General features: G+C 33.9%; 1 protein-coding gene across 1 annotated transcript; it reads left to right on the top strand.

The window, feature by feature from the left end:
* The first annotated feature begins 1,184 nt into the window (after window positions 1-1,184).
* LOC101896449 (techylectin-5B) lies at window positions 1,185-7,759 on the top strand. Its single transcript, XM_005179613.4, has 9 exons — window positions 1,185-1,343; window positions 1,423-1,538; window positions 1,589-1,747; window positions 3,731-3,869; window positions 3,968-4,087; window positions 4,889-5,026; window positions 6,671-6,790; window positions 6,886-7,023; window positions 7,087-7,759. The coding sequence occupies exons 4-9, from the start codon at window positions 3,838-3,840 to the stop codon at window positions 7,742-7,744; spliced, it is 1,206 nt and encodes a 401-aa protein (XP_005179670.2). The 5' UTR covers window positions 1,185-1,343; window positions 1,423-1,538; window positions 1,589-1,747; window positions 3,731-3,837; the 3' UTR covers window positions 7,745-7,759.
* Window positions 7,760-21,317: the final 13,558 nt, after the last annotated feature.

The following is a 21,317-nucleotide window of genomic DNA, read 5'->3' as shown; positions in this document are numbered from 1 at the left end:
GTCCATTTGTACTTTTAAATGTACATCTTAAGAACAATAGGCTTTAATTCTGACCCTAACCCTACCCCCTTGCAAAATTTCGTGAGAATCGAACGATAATTGCGATATGCATATAATACCCCCAAAACGTATGTAACAATTTAGAAAATTTACATTTCAAAATTGTAAGTCAAATTGAAATTGATAAAAAATATGACAAAAATTGAAAAAAATCGATAAAAGATATTCATTTTTTATTGGTATATTTTTCCGCGATTTTCTCGTTTGAAAATCGGCCCAGCGGTTCTTGATTTATAAGCAGAATAAATAAGATCAATTCTTTTTCATATATATTGTACCTATTTTGCTATATATCCGATTTCTTGGCTATTAGCATCACTGTAATGGTCAGAAGTGATCTTTTAATGCATTCGAGATTTGGTTGGGATTAAAAATATTCGCGGTTTAGTTGGTATGTTTCTGCCCACTCCTAAACGCAAGTTCGTGAGGATCGGTTCATAATTGCCACATGTAGCTTGATTACAAATTGCATTGGACAGACGGACGAACGGACATACATAGCTAGATCGACTCATCTCGGCGAGATAGGGAAATCAATATTTCGAGGTGTTACATAATTTTTTGCCCAATCAAACTTATAATACCCCCAACACATAGTGTTGTAGGGTATAAATACCGAAAAATTATCAAAATACCGAATATCGGGAGGTACCTTTTATATGGGGGCTATACAAAAACCTATACTGATATATCTTATTTTCAATACCAACCATCCTAGACATAATAGAATTTTTTGTACGTTAAATAATGTTGGCTGCATCATGATGTCAGCGGGGGAACGGACAGGGAGACAGGCTGACGGACAGACACATAGACAGTTAAATCGACTTAGAATTTTATGCTGATTATGGATATACATATATACTTTATGAGGTCTACGACGAATATTTAGGGATGTTACAAACGGAATGACAATTTTAATATACCCTCCTTTCTATGGAGGAGGGTACAAAAATATTTTTCTCCGAAAATTAAAAAAATCCCCTTACCAACTAACGAAAAAAATAGATGTGCATATATTTCACAAAGATTTCTCTGCGGGGAAATACCAACGCCTTTAAGAGATAATTCAAAATATAAGCAACTCAACTGACCCTCCAACGAGTTTTCGTTCATATTTTGCTGATAAGAACTTTTGATCGAACCTTATGTTGTTCACTCACATCAGTATTGTTTAATTGGTTGAGAGTAAAACATTTACAAAAATGAAATTATTCATAATTTTATTTGTGTTTGGATTATTTCAATTGATATACTGTGAACAAAAAAACAAAGATTACTATGTAAGAAAACTGCGAATAAATAGAATAATTTTAATCCAATTAAATTATGAAAATTCGTAAAAATATCAAACATTTACAGGATTTGAATGACAGCACAGAACATGTCTATGTGGTGCAGCTAATATTAAAAAAGTTGGGTGATTTGTCCAAAGTTACGTCCAAAATTGATGCCAAAATGGAAGATATAAATAAAAGGTATGGGCTTGAAATTAGTATTATAAAATTTAATAATGATTTTGTCTTAGGTACCTTGAGGTGGAGAACAAGTTTAGCGAAGTGGATAACAAATTCAATCTGATTTCGCAGCAATTTGACAATTTTAAAACAGTAGTTTTAGAACAAAATCAGAAAAATGAACAACGCTTTGAAGTATCGGGCAAAATATTTGCAGCATTGAATGAAAGGTACATATCTTTTCAATTGATATTTACTAGAATGCTTGAAACTGTATAAATCGGCTCATGTTTACCTTTCATGCTTTATTTAATATCGGATTAGTTTTTCTACATTAGCCCATATAGCGGTTAAAGATAATTTAAAGAATTACGAAAATCCAACCAAATTGTAACCCGAGTGCTGAAATTTTTATGTGTGAAACGCGTTCATACAAATAATGGTCACTTAATGGATTTGAATTGCATTTCGACAGAAATATGGAAGAATAGGGCCCGCAATTGAACTATTTTTTAACAAGGGCTAATTTTGTGAATCATATTACTTAGCTAATGTCTGACTTGAGAGATAATTAGTTTTATCCTTCCGCTGAACGAATATTGTTTTATTACCCAATGTATATACAATAAAACAACGCTTTGAAACATTGCGATTTTACATACATTGAAAGCCGAGGCACCAAAAAGGAATCAGAAAAATAGAGCTAATTTTTATTCGAAAAATTAGCAAAAATTAAAGAGGTGTGTCGTAAGGTGCCAAAAACCTGATTTTCCCTATATATATTTATTTATTTGGCGGACATTTAACATTTTCATACCCTCCACCATAGTATGGAGGGTATATTAAGTTTGTCAATGGAAATACACATTTTAGACCCCACAAAATATATATATTCTTGGTCAGCATAAAATTCTCTGTCAATTTAGCGATGTCCGTCCGTCTGTAAATGTATATTATGTCTGCAGGACTTTTGGGGTCCACGTTATAGCCCTCATATAACGGTACCTCCATACTTTCAGTATTTTACTCCCTAACACCCGTTAAATACTTTCCACAACAACGATGTTTGGTGCCAATATACATAATACACATATAATAATACCTCTGCTAAATTTTTTGGAGATCGGTTCAGATTTGTTTTTGTAGCTCCCATATTTATCTTCATCCGATTTCACGTTTATTGTACCTAAAAAGAGTAATATCAGCTCGAATAGGATGGATTTTAATATATATTGGTACAGACACAAATGCCTTCGTTAAATTTAGTAGAATACGATAAAAGCCAGCCACATATTAGTTCCCTTCGGCTTTAAATTATAACTGCTTCAGCGATCATAGTTCGTGTGTTTTAATTCTCATAAATTCTAAATAAAACGTTTATTTGTTATATGTAGCTCTACTATATATGCACAGTGGTGTAGGGTATCATAAATTCGACACAGCCCGACTTTTCCTTTCTTTACTGGCGCCAAGAATAGAATGTGCTGCATAAAGGCGACAAACAATATGTTAGAACATTATTAACGGAAATAGTGTCTGGAATCAAAACAGACATTAAGTAGGCTAGATGTTGCCAAGTCAGAACTATGTCGGTTCTTATATAGCTGTAGTTCTCTATATTATATTAGATCCATCTACTCTGTAAATTCACTCGTTATCACTTATATTTGGAAATAAGGTCACTTACAGCTCATTTCAGACGAAGATAAATCAAAGGACCGTTGAATCTGTCATATTTATAAAATTGAATAGTACCAATACATAAGGTTTTACCAAGATGAGGACATATATTATCTTCGATCGGCACAAATTTATTGATGTCTAAGGAAAGTTATTTTCTATTGTTATTAAGTATTTACAATAACACATTGTTTCCAATATTATACTCTGTCCAAGCTTTTGAAGAAACTACTTTTGGGTAAACCAATCCTGGAATAGAACTTTAATAAATGAACTAATATAGCTAATGTATTATGAAATATACCATAGGAAATATTCTATTTTAGTCTCAGAAAAAAATAATTTTTGAGGTTTCGCTCGTATTTTAACAAGAAAATTTTCTCCGATTCTAAGAAGTTTAGGGAATGAACGGGTATAATATTTCAAAAACTATGAGAAGGTATGGAAATGCCTAACTAAAAGATTTTATGTAAAGATTGATACACAGTATTTACTATATTGACTAATGTAACTACATTTTCATTTTCCTACAGAGTCAACGAAATCAACGGGTTGCTTGAAAAATCTGACAGCAACATTCTAACTTTTAAAAATGAGACTTCGAATATTTTGAATAACCAAACAAAAGCTTTGGAAAAAAATGGAAATCGAAACTCATCAGGATCAAAAAAGGTAAATAAAACTTTTAGAAAAGTCAATTACCAAACCATTTTGAGGACATATTGGAATAAAATAAATAAGTATTTTTAACATTTTCTAATTTCCACCAGAATTGACGACCTGGAAGCCCGCTTGAATCTGACAAGGAAAGAAAACTCAATATTTAAAAGTGATATTTCCAAAACTATCGGTGAACAAAACGATGCCTTCCGAACGGAATTAAATAAAACGTAAGTCTATTAGAAATTATCAACATCCCTTGTGGGAGAAGTACCAGAAAGAGTGGGCGGATATCATCTTCTATACCTATAATTGGTAGAAAATGTGGCAAGCTTGAAGACAATCATAAATTTGTTTCACATTTTATAACAGCTTTAATTTTTCCCCTTTGTGGGGAAGGTAACATAATGAGTGGGTCGATATTGAAGCACCCGACATAAGCCTGACACAGATATTCTAACATATGTAATTTTTTATTTTCTCTATGAAGTATATGATGTTTTTGAAAGATTTGACAATTTGTAGGAATACACCGAAATATCACATTTACACGGGAGACCTGAATTTGTTAAATATATTAGATGGTGCGAGATTTGAACAAACAAATGAAACGGATTACATAATTTTGGAGAAAAACTGTTATTAAAATGTTTTCCTTTTAGAGTGGTAGAATCGAAAGTAGTGGGGTACTCCTTGCTTCATATAACATAATGGTATTTCCGTAGTTTGAAGTATGTTGGACAATGATTTCACATTTTAGAGGAATTATTATTCACAATTTTGTTTGTTTTCTCTGAATGTCAGAATAGGGATAATATTATGGTATTTCCTGGTGTATATCTTAAGTTAGCATTATCGTGTACCTTCGCCTCCCAATACGATTTTCATTTGTTTTTTTTTAATTTTTCAAACATTGGCGTGGTTAGCGACACTTTCCAAGAAGTGTCTTCACAGAGGACGCATATCAAGCTCAGGGAGGCATTACAGCATCAAGAAACCCGTGTGATTAATTGCTTTTATTTTTATTCCAGGGTTGCTGATATTAATAAATTGATCGGTAACTCAAGCAATGAATGTTTGGAGTTCAAAACTGAAATTACCAAAACATTAAAAGAGCAAAAATCAACATTGGAACATTTGCAAAATAAGGCTAACAAAGATCAAAAAAGGTGAGCATATTTTAAAAATATAATCTTAATATTTTTCAATCTCAAATCAAAGTAAGTCTTACAATTTTTAAGTTAAACAAGTAAAAAAGCAATTTCGGCCGGACCGAACTCTGAATACCCTCCACCATTTGGAACGAATTTTACAATTCTCAAAAACAATAAAAATCCGTTAAAAATTCTATTCAAATCTTAAAAATACCGAGTGTAGCTGTTATATTAGGGTCTATACGACGAAATGGACCTGCATAGGTAACATTTGTCTTATGCCATTACAATATTCAAATGCGAAACTTAAAAAAAATCGGTAATAATGCAGATAAAATCATCAAATACTATATGGGTTATACGAAGACGTGAACCTGCACAAACAATCTCCTGTCATAAGCTGTAGCATCCACATCAAATACCAAATTGGAAACAATTCCGATGAATAATGTCGCTAAAATGATCAAAGTACAGAATAACGAGAGATACCGTTTCTTTTTAATCACTAAATACTCGTATATAAAATTTTGAGTGAACATAAAATCAAAAGGGGTACCGACACGCACCGCGTATTGCAAGTTAATATTTGCAACTGAAATCAAGTTAAAAAGTCTAAAATTGGGCTGGGACGACTACATGATACCCTACACCACTATGCTTATTTCGAGGATCTCTTGTAAAAAAGGTTTATATTGGGCATTTCTGAGCTCTGTGAGATATCTGGTACAAAATATCCTTATTGTAGAGTGCATATTCTGAAAGTGGGAGATTTAAACACCAAATCGATTGAAACATCTATATGGGAGGAAATTGAAAAACATGAAACATATATATGGGAGCTATAGCTATATCTGAATCGATTTTCTGTAATTTACTTGCTTCTTGACTGAATCCGGTCAGACGTACCAAAACTCAGGTCATTTGGATTTATATTAGCCATTTGGTGAACAATTAACCCGAAATCGGTTGAAGATATATGGGAGCTATATCTAAATCTGATCCGATCATCACCAAGTTCATAAGGGTTCGTCCGTGGGCCGAACAATTTTGTTTTCAAAATTTCATTTCTATCGGAAAATAAATGCGACCTGCATTTTGTTCACAAGAATACATGGACGAACGGACGGACTGACATGCATAAATCGATAGGTTCTGTACTGCTCTAAACTTAAACCTCAAGCGAAATTCTGTGTCGATTGGTCCTTCTCTGGGACCTGAAGACGACTGCTAAGTCAGGAAATTTTTCAGTTTTGGGGTCAATTTCAACCCCTTAAATATTTTGCATTTCATTTCGTATGTTAATAGAACAAAAATCCAGCATCAGGTTTTAAGCTCTCTAATGTCACTATGCCAGAAGATTTACAAAAGGAAACTACCATCGTTACGATCAGCGAGGTTTCAATAATACGAATTAAATATATCCATGTTTTGCTGGGGAGAAGCTGAAAAATTATAAGATAAAATTCTCCTTTTATGGCATTTGTTTAGTTATCGTGCTAATATAACGTTTTCATTTAAACCAAGTTAAGTGATAGATGTATGTATGCTACACCTGATGTATGTAAGATTTATATTACACCAAAAAATAGTCGCAACAGCCTTTCTCTTAGTCCTATATATTTTTATTTAAAATGTTTTTTTTTTCATTTCTTTCTTTAGTATTAGCGAACTTAAATCCCGCCTGGATGTATCAGTCAAGGACTATTCAACATTTAAAACCGATATTTCCAAAACAGTGAAAGAATATAACGACGCTTGCAAAAAAGACTTAAACAACAGGTATTTTTAATCGTTATGGTCGAAATATTTAAATACACAAGAATATTTATTACAATAGCAAAATAATATTATCTTTAATATTCGTATATTTTTAGAATTGCAGATATCAATAAATTGCTTAGCAAATCAGCTAATGAAGTGTTAGCTTTTAAAAATGAAATTGCGAAGACCTTAAATGAACATAAAGTAAACCTAAATAGACTGGAAAATAATACTCTCGAGTATCAGAAAAGGTATTTTTTTGAGATAAAAATTAATAAAATAAAAATGTTATATTTTCTTCTATCTATTGTTAGGCAAGAGACTCAACTGAAAAATCTTTGGGAAAATGGTTCCTTAGACAAGAAATCCGATTGGACTATTGTTTTGCGCCGACAGGATGGTTCTGTTAATTTCAACAGAAACTGGGCAGATTATAAGGCAGGCTTTGGCAATCTAAATTCTGAGTTCTTCATCGGAATGGAAGCTCTTCACAACCTCACCTCAAATGGTTCACCTCACGAAATGGTTATCACATTAAAAGATTTTAATGGAGTCCAAACCTTTGCCAGATATGATGACATTGTCATTGGCAGCGAAAAAGAACAATACGAACTGAAGGTGTTGGGTGTACATAGCGGCAATGCCGACGATTCACTGAGACATCATGAGGGAGAGAAATTCACAACTCGCGATCGAGACAATGACAATTCTCCTAAAACTAATTGCGCCGAGACCTTCAAAGGCCCGTGGTGGTATTACCAGTGCAACCCTAGTAGTCAACTCTTCGGTCCTTATGAAGGCCAAGCACATGGACAACGTCTCCGGTGGAGTCTTAATAAGTTACACGATTTAAAATATGTTGAAGTTAAAATAAAAATTAAAATTAATTTTCACATGGGTCATAGGCTACTTTTTAGACCGCTGAATGATTTAGGGGGAGAACTTCTACGAGTATCACAAATCTTAAAGTAAAGAATAGTTTTATGCTGTTAGTGATATTTTAGAGCCAACATATAATACATTCTGAAATTATTCTAAATGAAAGTCTACGTTGATTTGGCGTTCCCGTTTGTCAATTTTAATCACGCTAGCGTTAAATCGACTTAGACCTGAATTTAGCACAAATCATCCTTTTGCCTGCTGGAAGATCAAGTTCAAAGATGTGCTAAATCGGTCCCAAGCTATTAAATGGTTCTGTGTCAAGAAATTAACCTATATAGGTCCTTAATTTCGTATATCCCCCGTAAGGGAATTAGCTACATTAATTTAAGTCTATGTTCGCTGCGCCCAGCCTTCTGGGAGAAATATATGAATATATGTCCATGGTTTGATAAAGTCGTCACACAATAATACATGTCGATACTGACAACTTTGTTTACTCATATTTAATGAAATTTTTAAATTTTCACGTAAAAGAAGTTAAAGGAGTTTAAAATATGGTATTTCTCTCATAAAACTCCCATAACACTCAATATGCAATAGTGTGGTTGTTTTATCATTTACCTAAAATAAGGGGGAAATATATGTGGGAGCTATTTATCTATTAGCACCGATGTAGCCAAATTTTGGCAAAGGTATTTCTAGGCTCTATCTGATATCTTTATTGGAATAACATTGTTATGAAGTGCACATTACGGGTGAGGGACAAAAATATCAAATCAGATGAAACATGTACAGGGTAAGACAAAAAACTGCAACCAACTTCAGCCACTCGTCCGAAATCTGTTAGAATTATTCCAGTGAAAGCTCATTATATTGTTTACAAGCGCACAAAAGCATTTTCAAGCGTGATAGTTGATTTTTTTATATTTGACTGATAACCCACAAGTGGCTATCGTTCGAGCACTCCAGCATTTAAATGTGAATAAATCTTTTGTGTCTCGTACCATTGCTTGTTATCGTGACACTGGTCAGCAGAAATGGTTCGAAAAGTAGAGAAACAACTTGATCGAAACCTGCGTCGCAGTGGCCGAAAAATGGCTCGTGAGTTGAACATATTGTAATATTCCATTCAGCAAATATAGAAAAATGAGCTCGGGATAAAGCCATTGTAGAAAATAGACTCAAAAGAGCTAAAGAGTTGTTCGCTTTGACGAAAGTGGTGAACTGTCGAATTTGGTTTTTTTCGATTAGAAAACATTTGTTGTCCAGCAGTTTGTAAACAAACAAAATTATCGTGTTTACTTCCCAAAGAGCTCAGCTGAAAATGTGCGTTTTCGGTTGGCCACCAGAACTCAAGCGGCGGCCATGGTGATGGTGTGGGCAGCCATTACAGCCGATGGTCGCTCTCCGCTCGTATTAATCGACCGTGGCATCAGAATCAATGCCGATTAATATCGCGAAAATATTCTGGAGGGTAATTAAAGCCTTGGGCACGCAAAAATTTTGCCCGCAGACTTTGGACATTCCAACAGGACTCAGCACCATCGCACTCAGTACGCGACACCCAGCGCACAATGGCCATCAAAATGTCCGGATTGGCCGTTTGAAGGCCATAATCCGTGCCAAAGGTGACCAATTCGAACAAATCTAAATCAAAATCAAACCAGTAAAGAAACTCCTAAAGTCGGGCGGGGCCGATTTTATGATACCCTACACCACTTTACTGATTTAGTAGAGCTGCGCATAACAATTAAAAGCTTTTTATGGGAGAATTCAGTCATACGCGCTATGATTATAATTATAATTTAAAATTCAAAGGACTAAATATGCCGAAGCATTTGAATCTCTTAAATTCGGACTTGTATTGCCCATTTGGTGCAAAATTAATATGAAATCAGATAAAGATATATATGGGAGATATATCCAAATCTGAACCGATCTCAATAACATTTAGTAAAGATATTTCTGAGCTGTATTTGATTTATTTCCCTGAATGTCGTTGTTACGGAGTGCATATTACGGCTGTGGGTAACAAATACAACAAATCGGATGAACAATATATATGGGAGCTATAGCTATATCTGAACCGATTTCGATCAAATTTGGCACACTTATTTTCATGCCTAATTTGGTTGTATGTGCAAAATTCCAAACTATTCGGGCTGATATTACACGTTTGGTGCACAATAAAAGGCAAATCGGACGAAGATATATATGGGAGCTATATCTAAATTTATACCGATTATCTCCAATTTCAATAGGGTTCGTCCTTGGGCCAAACAAATATTGTCTGGAAAATTTCATCTCAATCGGATAATTAATGCGACCTGCATTTTGTTCACAAGAATACATGGACGGACGGACGGACGGACGGACGGACGGACGGACGGACGGACAGACGGACTGACATGCATAAATCAACTCAAAAAGTGATTCTATGCAGATCATCAAAAGGAACTATGGGTCTATCTCGTTTCCTTTTGCCTGTTACAAACAAATGCACAAAGACATAATACCCTGACCACCTTGTGGTGTAGGGTATAAAAATGAAATGTTTAAATTGTGGCGTTTGACATTGTTGCAGTTTTTTATCTCATCCTGTAGATTCCATAATTTTTCCGAATTCAGGTTTATTGTGCAAATAATGGATAATAACAGCCCAAATGGTGTGAATTTCGGGACGTATGTGTTCATTGGGTGGAATTTGGCTCCGATATATGTATATACTAGCTGGCCCGGTCCGCGTTGCCGGCCCGTAGTTTTTGTCTATTATGCATATATTCCCAAGCATAATTATTCACAGATATGACTGATATGACTGATATACCCTGTACCCATTTTTAACCAGTGGGCTTCAATATTTAAACCGTGGGCTTCAACTGTGTGGATGTGCTATAAAAATCTATTAAAAAGTATATATCAATCTTATCGCCATATAAGGGATCAAATTAATTTTTAATATGGTAAAAATCGTAGCAAAATCTTCCAGTCAAATGAGCAGTAATTTGGAATTTGCTGTGTTTTGTATACTACATAATTGAGGGCTGAATGATTTAAGAATAGCCAAAGTTAATTACTTTTTTAAACCCATTAGCAACTTAGATTGTGCATTAGAGTCCTCATAAGTCCCCCTAACCATGTCAGTCTGTTTGTCCGCCAAAAGGTGGGCTTGAGAGGGTATTATAACATGGATAAAAATTCTAAAATTTGTAGATATGTTGAAATTTTAGTGTAAGATTTTCACCCCCCTAATACGCATTATTAGCCAAATTCTTTGAAATGTGGTTAAATTAGGAGGTACCACCTTATATGGGCACTACTCCGAAACATCGACCTACATTGAAAACTTTCTTCTACCCCTTATAATCCAAGATGACAAATAGAGGCCAAATCAAAAATATAGCAGAACAATATAGCATGTCATAGCATTTCGCGTGGTTTAAATAAGTAAAAATAGTTTTATCCACCTCATAATTGCGGGTAGAATGATAAGATGGGAATTAATTTTATTTGCCATTTAAATTGTAAGTTGGAGACCCCTTAAAAGTACGTTTATATATATGAGGGTTAACCCACTGGATTTGGATTTAAATTGTCATATCCATTACTTTTACTTCAAATAAATCCTATCAAAGTAGGTTAACCCTACAAAAAGTTCTAACGTAAACATGGCATAAAGTCCATATTTTCATCATAGGATAATTCAATGATGATTAAACAAATATTCGGTCCCGTGCTACTTTCTTATATTTGTAATTTGTTCATGTTTCCACAATTTATTTCATATGGATGCACATCCCAAATCTACGTTCCCAACCAATATTCTCTTGGGGGTTAAAAATTCAATAGAATACAAAATTTTCTTTTCTAACCACACATTAGATGTGAAAGTGGACTTGGGGATACTCCAATGTGGGGACTTTACTTAAATAAATTCCTATGTGGCAATTATCTGTATGATGGTTCCCTACCCCAGGGTGGCATAAATAAAATTTTTTAGCCAAATCAATTGATGAATGTGGTCAATACCAATATGGGCCCTACTCTGAAAATTTCAAATTTTATGCGAAGAGGTTATTTACCCCCTTAGAAACAAAAATGTCCAATAAGGGCCAAAAAATGAAAAAAGTGGCCGGCCAAGACCCCAAAAAAAACTTAAATCATAGATGGTTATATAAATATGAAATCGGATAAGGGAACAAATCCGTGAGTTATGATCGATATAAAGACCTGCAAAAGTGATTTTAGGTATTTTGAATGTTTGGGAAGAATTTCTGGAAGGATATAAAACCTTTTATTACTAAAAGTCCCATTCGCTCTACTATTTTGCACCTTTTATTTCAATATTGGTATATTACTTATTATTCTCCCAAAGAATTTTGCATTTTGAGCTCTCATTGGACGGATCATTGTCACGCTTTGAAATGAGCCCCACTAAGCTTTTTCGTCATTTTTGTTTGTTTAAATGTGTTCGCATCTTCCAGCTAACCCACGATGTAGGCCCTGGAGTTGAAAGGTAGATGTCAGTTAACATCCTATTTCGCACTTATTTAATTTTTTAGTGAAAAATTATTCTTTATTTTGTTCACAAAAAATCCACTGAATTCAATATGATAATACAAATTGAAAAAAAAAATTGACAAAAAAAAAGAATAACAAATTGAAAAAGTCTTCAACTTTTTCGTTGATTTTTTACAGCAAATGTTTTAAGATCCTTCCTTACAAAGTTTGTCAATAGAATGTACTATTACTTTAAAATTCGATTCCATTGAAAATGTTTTTTTGATTTTTGCAATGAAATTTCTTTTTCATGATTTTTCAGCGATTTAGAAAAAGTAATTATCTTTTAACTTTGGTGTGACCGCGTTAAATTATTTCGATATCATCTATTCCGTTTCGCCACCACATAATTCGCTACTACACTTCCATGTCACCCGCCATCAATTTCAGTTCTCAAGAAATCAAGTCAATTAAATAAATTGGTATAAATATTCGAATTCAAAAATAAAATATAAAAAACACTACAAATGTACATTAGAAAAAAGTAAGTCAAAATGGAAAAAAATCATGCAAAATAAAACATTACTATTGTACATTTGAAAAGTCAAAATGAAAATGTTAATATATCACATTTTTACGCGATTTTTTTGGATATTATCCTTTTCGGAGAGTAGACAACTCCGAATTTGTGTGAATCGTTAAAATTAATCCAGCGGTTCTTAAGTTATAAGCGTAGTAACTAACACAACTTACATTTATATATATAGATATATATATATTTATATATATTTTTATACAACCCTTTTCGAAGTGATATCATGCACTCTTTTGTAATGTTATTTGGTATAAAAGATTAAAATGCCTCCGTCAAATTTAGTGAAAATCGATTCAGAATTGTTTGTGCCTCCTATATATTAGTTCCCTCTGAAACCAAATCATAACTGCTCTAAAGCCAAATGTTCATAGGTGGTATGATCTACTTCCAATAAATTCATTTGTTTTGGGAGCTCTACTAAATATGCATAGTGGTGTAGGGTATCATATAGTCGGTCCCGCCCGACCTTTTTACTTTTCTTTACTTTTTCTCATTAATGCACTGTTCACTTTTTTAATGATTGCGTGAACTGAGGTTTAGTTTTTTCTTTCTCTTGATATTTTTCCAATTAGTCATTGCTGTTCGCATTTAAATACCCAACATTTTAGCTTTCTATTATTTTTCAAAGTCATGATATAACTTCAAATGTTATTACATTTTTTTTTTAATTTATATCAACAATTTTTCAAAAATATATTGCAAAACTTTGTATAACTATAAATATCAAAGTTATCTCGAAAAGTTCTTTTGCAGTTTGGCCACAACACAGAGAGTGTGAACTAATGTGCTATTTTGTTACTTGAAATTCCACCCAATTTATTAGCAAAATTACAGCCAATTCACAGTAAGATATCAATCGAACATAACCCTAAATATGCTCAAGTAAATGTCTAAAAGAAAACAGATGACTTGGCAAAGAGCGTATGACTTCTTCAGTAGTAACAAAACACTAAACACATACACATGTAGATGTATATATGAAAATGTCTGGCTAAGATATAGAGTACGACGATTAAGTAACTGGAATGCCATTTTGTATTACTTGACATATAATGTATCCTGGTCTGGCCATTGAATGCAGCTTTGTCTGAGAATAAAAGGATTTCATGCGTCTGTTTAAATGCGTGTAAGACAGCAAATATAAGACATATTTAGCAAGTATTCGTTGGCATTAAGCCTAACGAAAATTCGTTGTGACAATTTTGGAATGGATACACCCTACAGCATTTTAGTCGCCACAAGCAAGATTTTAACTTTTCAAGAGTGAAAAAACTGAATGATTTTCAAATGTTGTTATTAGTATCTTGAGAAAGAAATATTGGTTCAACCATTGACACCATTTCTAGACTATGCAATTCCGACAGCACATCAAATTGACAAACAAAATGAATACGTTTCAGAATCAATCTTAGTATTAATTATCTTTATAGAAAACCTTTCTATGTAAATTCATAAATTTCCGTTCCTGTCGAAGTCTTGCAATTTATTTGCTTGGAGCAAGGTGCGGGCTCTATTGAAATTAATTATTACTGGTTCGGATATTGATATAGCTGCCAAATCAAATGTGAAATATCTTCCCGAAAAAATGCATTTTTGAATAAAGTTAAGGTTAGAATGTTAAGTACGTTTACTACGTGATATCTCCTTACTTAGTGTTACCATTTCCCAGATATCGTGATTTTAAAAGTCAAACCGTATATACAGGCATGTTACAAGAATGAATTCGGTACGAAAGTGATTTAAATTTCGTATTCTTCAGAAAATGTATTTTTATGTAAACTTGCGACTTTAAAATACTCTCAAAATGCTTTTAATTAATAAAAATGTTGACAAATACACAATGAAATTTACATTTTTAATTTATTTTTTAAATAATTAGAAAATTTTAATGGTTTTTCAATTGACGAAGGCAAATGTTAAAAAAGTGTTGTCAAATCACTTTTTTCTTAAAAGTCACTTTTTTGTCAAACAAAAATTATTCATTTCTGAAAACCAAACAATGCGGTATTACGAAAAATAAACTGATACAAAGGGACAAAAAAAAACTCAAAAAAATGTGTACACAAATGTAATTATCTTAAAATATGTCAAATATGTTTTGTGGAATGTTGTTTAATTAATAAATCATCAATTAATATTTTAGAGGCAGGTACAGGAATTCGGCACAAAAAACAATTGTCATAGATTTTATGGAGAGTTACAGGAGAGTTTTATAGCGAGGAGCCATGTCAAAGGTGATCGAGTGGATGCCGAAACAAGTTGGTCAGAGCTCACCGAAAAACAAAATTCCTCAGGACCACCCACCGAAGATTGCAAGGGTTGGAAAAAGAAAAACTCAGACTGGACAGTATACGTTAAAAAATGTGTCACAATAAAAAAGAAAATGCAAAAACTGGTGGTGGTGGTTTCAACAAATATGTGAAATTGAGGAATCAATCGCAATGTTTCTTTTGGCACAAAAACAACAACTTTTTTTTAACAAAATATTTACATTTCTACATGTGTCACTTCTAATCATGTGTTTTGTTTTGATTCCTCTTTCATTCGTTGTGTAATTCCCCTAATGTTACCATATTTAATATATATTGTTGACATATTTACACTGAAATCGTAGTTCACCAACTCGTACGAAATCTGAAGAAGAATTGGCAAAATGAGCTCGGGGTAAAGCCATTGAAATTTCAAAGACTGCAAAAACTTACACCACAACAGAAAGAAAATAGACTCAAAAGAGCTAAAGAGTTGCTTCGCTAATTTGGATTTCTCCGATGAGATATTCTGGAGGGTGTATTAAAGCTTTGGTCATGCAAACATTTTGGCCGCAGAACATTGAAAAATCCAACAGGACTCAGCACCATCGTACTCAGCATGCGCCACCCAAGAATGGTTACAAAATGAGGTTCCTCGCTTCATTTCCAGCGCATAATGGCCAGCAAAATCTCCGGATACCAATCCGTTGGACTATTGTGTCTGGAGTATTTTGGAAAGCAAGGTTGGCACTAAAAAATACCAAAGTGTCATTCACCTCAAGCAAGCGCTTCGCCGGAAATGGGCCAAAATACCGCAGAGCAAAATTCGGGCGGCGTGTGACGGTTTCATTGGCCGTTTGAAGGCCATAATTTGTGCCAAAAGTGACCAATTCAAACAAATCTAAACTTAATCTAAAATTTGATGATATTTCCGAAATGTTTTGCTATCACTCAAAAAAATTTAAAAAAAAAAATGTAAGAATTATGGCGTTTGACTTTGTTACTGGTTTTTATCTCACCATGTATTTTAATAAGAAAGTTGGTTTCAACAGTCGGGTTTTGTTTAGAGATATATCTCAGATACCGTTAAAGCTACGGGATTTCAAACTTGTATATGGGTTAAAAAAGTATTGATAAAAATATTTACAAATCATTTTAGAATATTGAGAAAAATTGTTGGATATATTGTAACTATGGATGAAGCAACGACCATCATTATCCCGAAATTAGAATGGTTACGAAGGGATACGAAAGTGTCCACTATTTTCAAAGCTATATGGCCCATAGCGGGGTAAGCATTTATTGTATTACTATTGTTACTAGTTATATTGTTCACATCACAAAATAACTCCAAAATTTTATCTTTCAATCAAATATACAAAATAGAAAAAAAAGACATGTTATTTTTTTTTAGTCGGAAATAAAGAAAATCACACAATAAATTATAATTTCGATAATTTCAACCGTCTATAGATAATATATAATGAGTAAAATATGTAAAGATAAAGAGTAAAATATGATGATATGTTCCTTTGTATTCAACGTTTATATCACTATTCCCATGAACGGTCAACAAAAATGAGAAACTTTTTGAGAAAAATCAAATGAAATATAACAAATAACCGGAACCAATATATGTGGGAGCTAAGAAGAAATAAGGACCCCAAGGAGTCCCGATCAACTAAATACTTAAGATTGTAAGGTGGTATTTCATAAAGGCAAATATTACGTGACTTCAAATGCAAGGCTATAGCCAACTCCGGAGAAGTTCTAACGCATTCCGAAAACATTATACAAAATCGCAGTTAGGTTAATTCAACAATTTTGTCAATATAGCGACGTTTTTACGAGGCGATTTAAATAACGAGAACCTATAACGTAACTTCCTGCAATATATTTCACAGGTAAGACAATGATATGATGAAACCAGTAAGGAAAGCTCAAAAGTCGGGCGGGGCCGACTATATGATACCCTACACCACTATGCATATTTAGTAGAGCTCTCGTAAAAAGGTTTATACAGGGCATTTCAGAGCTCTATGAGATATTTGGTACAAAATCAAAATCTATCTAATTCTATCGTGCATTTTACGAACTATAGCTATCTCTGAACCGGGTTTCTCCAAATTTTACGTATTAGCTTCTAGACTGGTGATTTGGGCTGATATTGACCATTTAGTGCACATTTAACCCGAAATCGGATGAAGATATATATGAGAGCTATATCCAAATCTGAACCGATTTCGATAAAATTTAAAACAGCTATTCCTGTGCTCCATGTAATACCTGGTACCAAATATCACGGTTGTGGAGTGAATATTACGAATGTATGGGACTAAAACTCTAAATCGGATGAAACATGTATTTGGTTGCTATATCTATATCTGAACCGATTTTCACTAAATTTGATATACTTGCTTCTAGGCTGAATTTGGTCCGATGTACTAAAATTCAGTCCATTTGGACTTATATCGGCCATTTGGTGCACAATTAACCCGAAATCGGATGAAGATATATATGGGAGCTATATCCAAATCTGAACCGATTTCGATAAAATTTAAAACAGCTATTTCTGGGCTGTATCTTATATCTGGTACCAAATATCATTCTTGTGGAGTGAATATTACGAATGTGAGAGGCTTAAACACCAAATCGGATGAAAGATATATATGGGAGCTATAGCTATATCTGAACCGATTTTCTCCTAATTTGATATACTTGCTTCTAGGCCGAACTCGGTTGGGTGTGCCAAAATTCAGGTAATTTGGACTGATAGTGGACATTTGGTGCACATTTAACCCGAAATCGGATGAATATATATATGGGAGCTATAGCTGTTTCTGAACCGATTTTCTCCAAATTTGTTGTATTTGCTTTAAGGCTAATCTCGGTCACATGTGCCAAAATTCGGGCCATTTGGGCTGATATTGGCCATTTGGTGGTCAATTAACCCGAAATCGGATGAAGATATATATGGGAGCTATATCCAAATCTGAACCGATTTCGATAAAATTTAAAACAGCTATTTCTGTGCTCCATCTAATACCTGGTACCAAATATCACGGTTGTGGAGTGCATAGTAGGAATGTGAGGGACTTAAAGATCAAATCGGATGAAAGATATATATAGGAGCTATAGCTATATCTGAACCGATTTTCTCCAAATTTGATATACTTGCTTCTAGGCCGAACTCGGTTGGGTGTGCCAAAATTCAGGTAATTTGGACTGATAGTGGATATTTGGTGCACATTTAACCCGAAATCGGATGAAGATATATATGGGAGCTATATCTAAATTTGATCCGATTCTCACCAATTTCAATAGGGTTCGTCCTTGGGCCAAAAAAATATTGTTTGGAAAATTTCATCTCAATCGGATAATAAATGCGACCTGCATTTTGTTCACAAGAATACATGGACAGACGGACGGACAGACGGACTGACATGCATAAATCGACTCAGAAAGTGATTCTATGAAGGTTCTCAAAAGTAACTATGGGTCTATCTCGTTTCCTTCTCCATGTTACAAACAAATGCACAAAGACATAATACCCTTACCACTATGTGGTGTAGGATATAGAAACAAGTAAGCAAAGGCTACAGTCGAGCGGGGCCGACCGTTGAATACCCTACAACACTATAATAAACGATACAGTTTATATAGACGAGATACTCGGAAGAATTCCACAAGTTATTGTGATAAATAATAAAAGAAAACCATCAGGTTTCGTTCTCTAATTTTCGAATAATAGCTACTTTAACTAATTTGCTCATCTCCAATTTATTGGAAGATGTTGCACGTAAATGGTCTTCCTAGATCTGGAACCAATATTTCCCATAGACCTATAATCTCTCAGAAGTGGCAAAAGATTAACATTTATTATTGGTTTTTGACTGAAACACATCTATATGAGATACAGACATTTGACTATATTCTTCAACGAAATCAGCCTTAACGAAATAGTCAGAAGTGTGTCTTTCCTGTATTTGTAAATTCTCCAAAATATCACTGGAATGGACATTTTCGTATTTTGTCTACAAAAGTTGGCAAACTATTTCACACATTGAATATTTTTGGAAACTGCTTGGCTTTTTGCAATGCCCGTAACCCCCATTCAAATGTGCGTGAGGATCGGGCAATAATTATGACCAGCTGACAATTTTGCAGTTTTTTTGGTCCATTTCAACCCCTAAATATATGGCGATTATCTCCGAAAAGAGTATGCTTCTATTCTGACCCTCATCTGATCCCCATGCAAAATTTCGTTAGGATCGGGCCATAAATGCGATCTGTATATGATATCCTGATATCCTAACTACTTAGTTTTGTTAGCTGTAGAAATATTAGCAAATGTTTAATTCAAAATGAAAATATGCCAAAAATGTGACAAAATTGAAAAAAATATAAGAAAATGTTACAAAATCAATATTTTCATCTTTAGAGAGATATTTCGATGCGATTTTTTAGACGTTGTTTCTTTCCTGCCAAGAGGCCATTCTGAATTAATGAGAACTGTCGAAATTAGTTCAGCCGTTCTCGACATATAAGAGATCTTTGAAGTATATCTTCTATCCGATTTGTTGGATGTAAACATCAATGTAAAGATCAGAAGCAACCTTGTCATGGCTTTGTGATTTCGCCGGGATTTAAAATATTCGCGGTTTAATGAAAAATTTTGTATTTTTTAAACACAAAAGATATGGGCTATTCTACCCGCTAAATATTATCCGATGACCACCCAAATTGGTAGGCTTCTTGCCCGCCCTAAACTCTAGCTACATGCGAAGTTCCGCGTCGATTGGTCTATAATTGCGACCTGTATAGCTACTGCAAAATCCGACATTTTTCAGTTTTTGGTCTATTTCGACCCCTAAATATTATGCCATCATCTCCAAAAGAAATAGGGTTCTTTTCTGACCCTAGCCCCACCTCCATTCTAAATTTCGTGAAGATCGGGCCATAATTGCGAACTGTAGAGTGATTACAAATTACATGGACAGACGGACATACATAGCTAGATCGACTCAACTCGGCGAGATAGGAAGATCCATATATACTTTCCTATGTGGTAAATCAATATTTCGATGTGTTACATAATTTTTGGCCCAATCAAACTTATAATACCCCCAACACATAGTGTTGTAGGGTATAAATACAGTCTACGTTTCATTTCTGTCTACAATCTCTCCTACAAAAAATGTTTATTGATTCTTCACAATTTGTGTATTTTGAAGGTAGAATCTATAACCTTCTTATATGAGTAGCTTCCAATTATTAGTAAATGTGTTATAATTTAATATTTTGAAATCGACGGTTTTTTTTTCAATTTTCAAATGTTGAACCACTTTTGTGATAACATGCGTTTTTATAGCCTTCACCATAGTATGGAGGGTATATTAAATTTGTCATTCCGTTTGTAACAGCTCGAAATACACATTTTAGACCCCGAAAAGTATATACATTCTTGATCAGAATAAAATTCCATGTCGATTTAGCGATGTCTGTCAGTCTGTGCGTCTGTGGAAATTACACTAGCTTCCAAACGAATTGAAGTAGACCGATAAAATTGTACTCAAATGCCTATTATGTCTGCAGGACTTTTGGAATTGAAAATGGGCCATGTAGGTCTACATTTTGATATAACCCCCATATATCGGTACCTCCCGATATTCGGTATATTGACTATTTTAGCGACATTATTCACCGGAATTGTTTCAGATTTGGTGTTTGGTGTTCGTAATGGATTCTACAGCCTATAACAGGAGATTGTCTGTTCAGGGAAACGTCTCCGCATTGCCCCCATATAACGGTACCTCACGATATTCGGTACTTTGATAATTTTAGCGACATTGTTCACCGGAATTGTTTCAAATTTAGTATTTTAAGTTAGTAATGGATACTACAGCCTAAGACAGGAAATTGTCTGTGCAGGTCCACGTCTTCGTATAGCCCCATATAACGGTACCTCCCGATATTCGGTATTTTGACGATTTTAGCTGCATTATTCAACAATATTTTTAAGTTTTGCATTTTAATATTGTAATGGCTTATGACAAAAATTACTTTTGCTGGTTCATGTCGTCGTGTAGACCCTAAAATAACAGCTACATTCGGTACTTTTAAGATTTTAACAGAATTTTTAACGGATTTTATTGTTTTGCCAATTTCACTCCAAATGGTGGAGGGTATTCAAAGTAAGGCCCGGATGAACTTACAGCTTATTTAGTTTTTATCATTGTTGAGATATCGGAAATTCTGCACACTGTCAAATTACTTATGAAAGATTTAAGATGTATATTGGGAATGTAGGCCAATATAT

Source organism: Musca domestica, unplaced genomic scaffold (assembly GCF_030504385.1).
Source record: "Musca domestica strain aabys unplaced genomic scaffold, Musca_domestica.polishedcontigs.V.1.1 6, whole genome shotgun sequence".
Taxonomy (NCBI): domain Eukaryota; kingdom Metazoa; phylum Arthropoda; class Insecta; order Diptera; family Muscidae; genus Musca; species Musca domestica.
Note: the sequence above shows the minus strand (reverse complement) of the source record. Positions and strands in the feature narration are given on the sequence as shown.

What these genes read in the sequence shown, in the direction of transcription:
- LOC101896449 (XM_005179613.4), top strand. Translation starts at nt 3,838, where the DNA reads ATGGAAATCGAAACTCATCAGGATCAAAAAAG. An exon ending in GCTAACAAAGATCAAAAAAG is followed by an intron (nt 5,027 to 6,670) that starts GTGAGCATATTT and finishes TTCTTTCTTTAG; the next exon opens with TATTAGCGAACTTAAATCCC. An exon ending in AAAAAAGACTTAAACAACAG is followed by an intron (nt 6,791 to 6,885) that starts GTATTTTTAATC and finishes GTATATTTTTAG; the next exon opens with AATTGCAGATATCAATAAAT.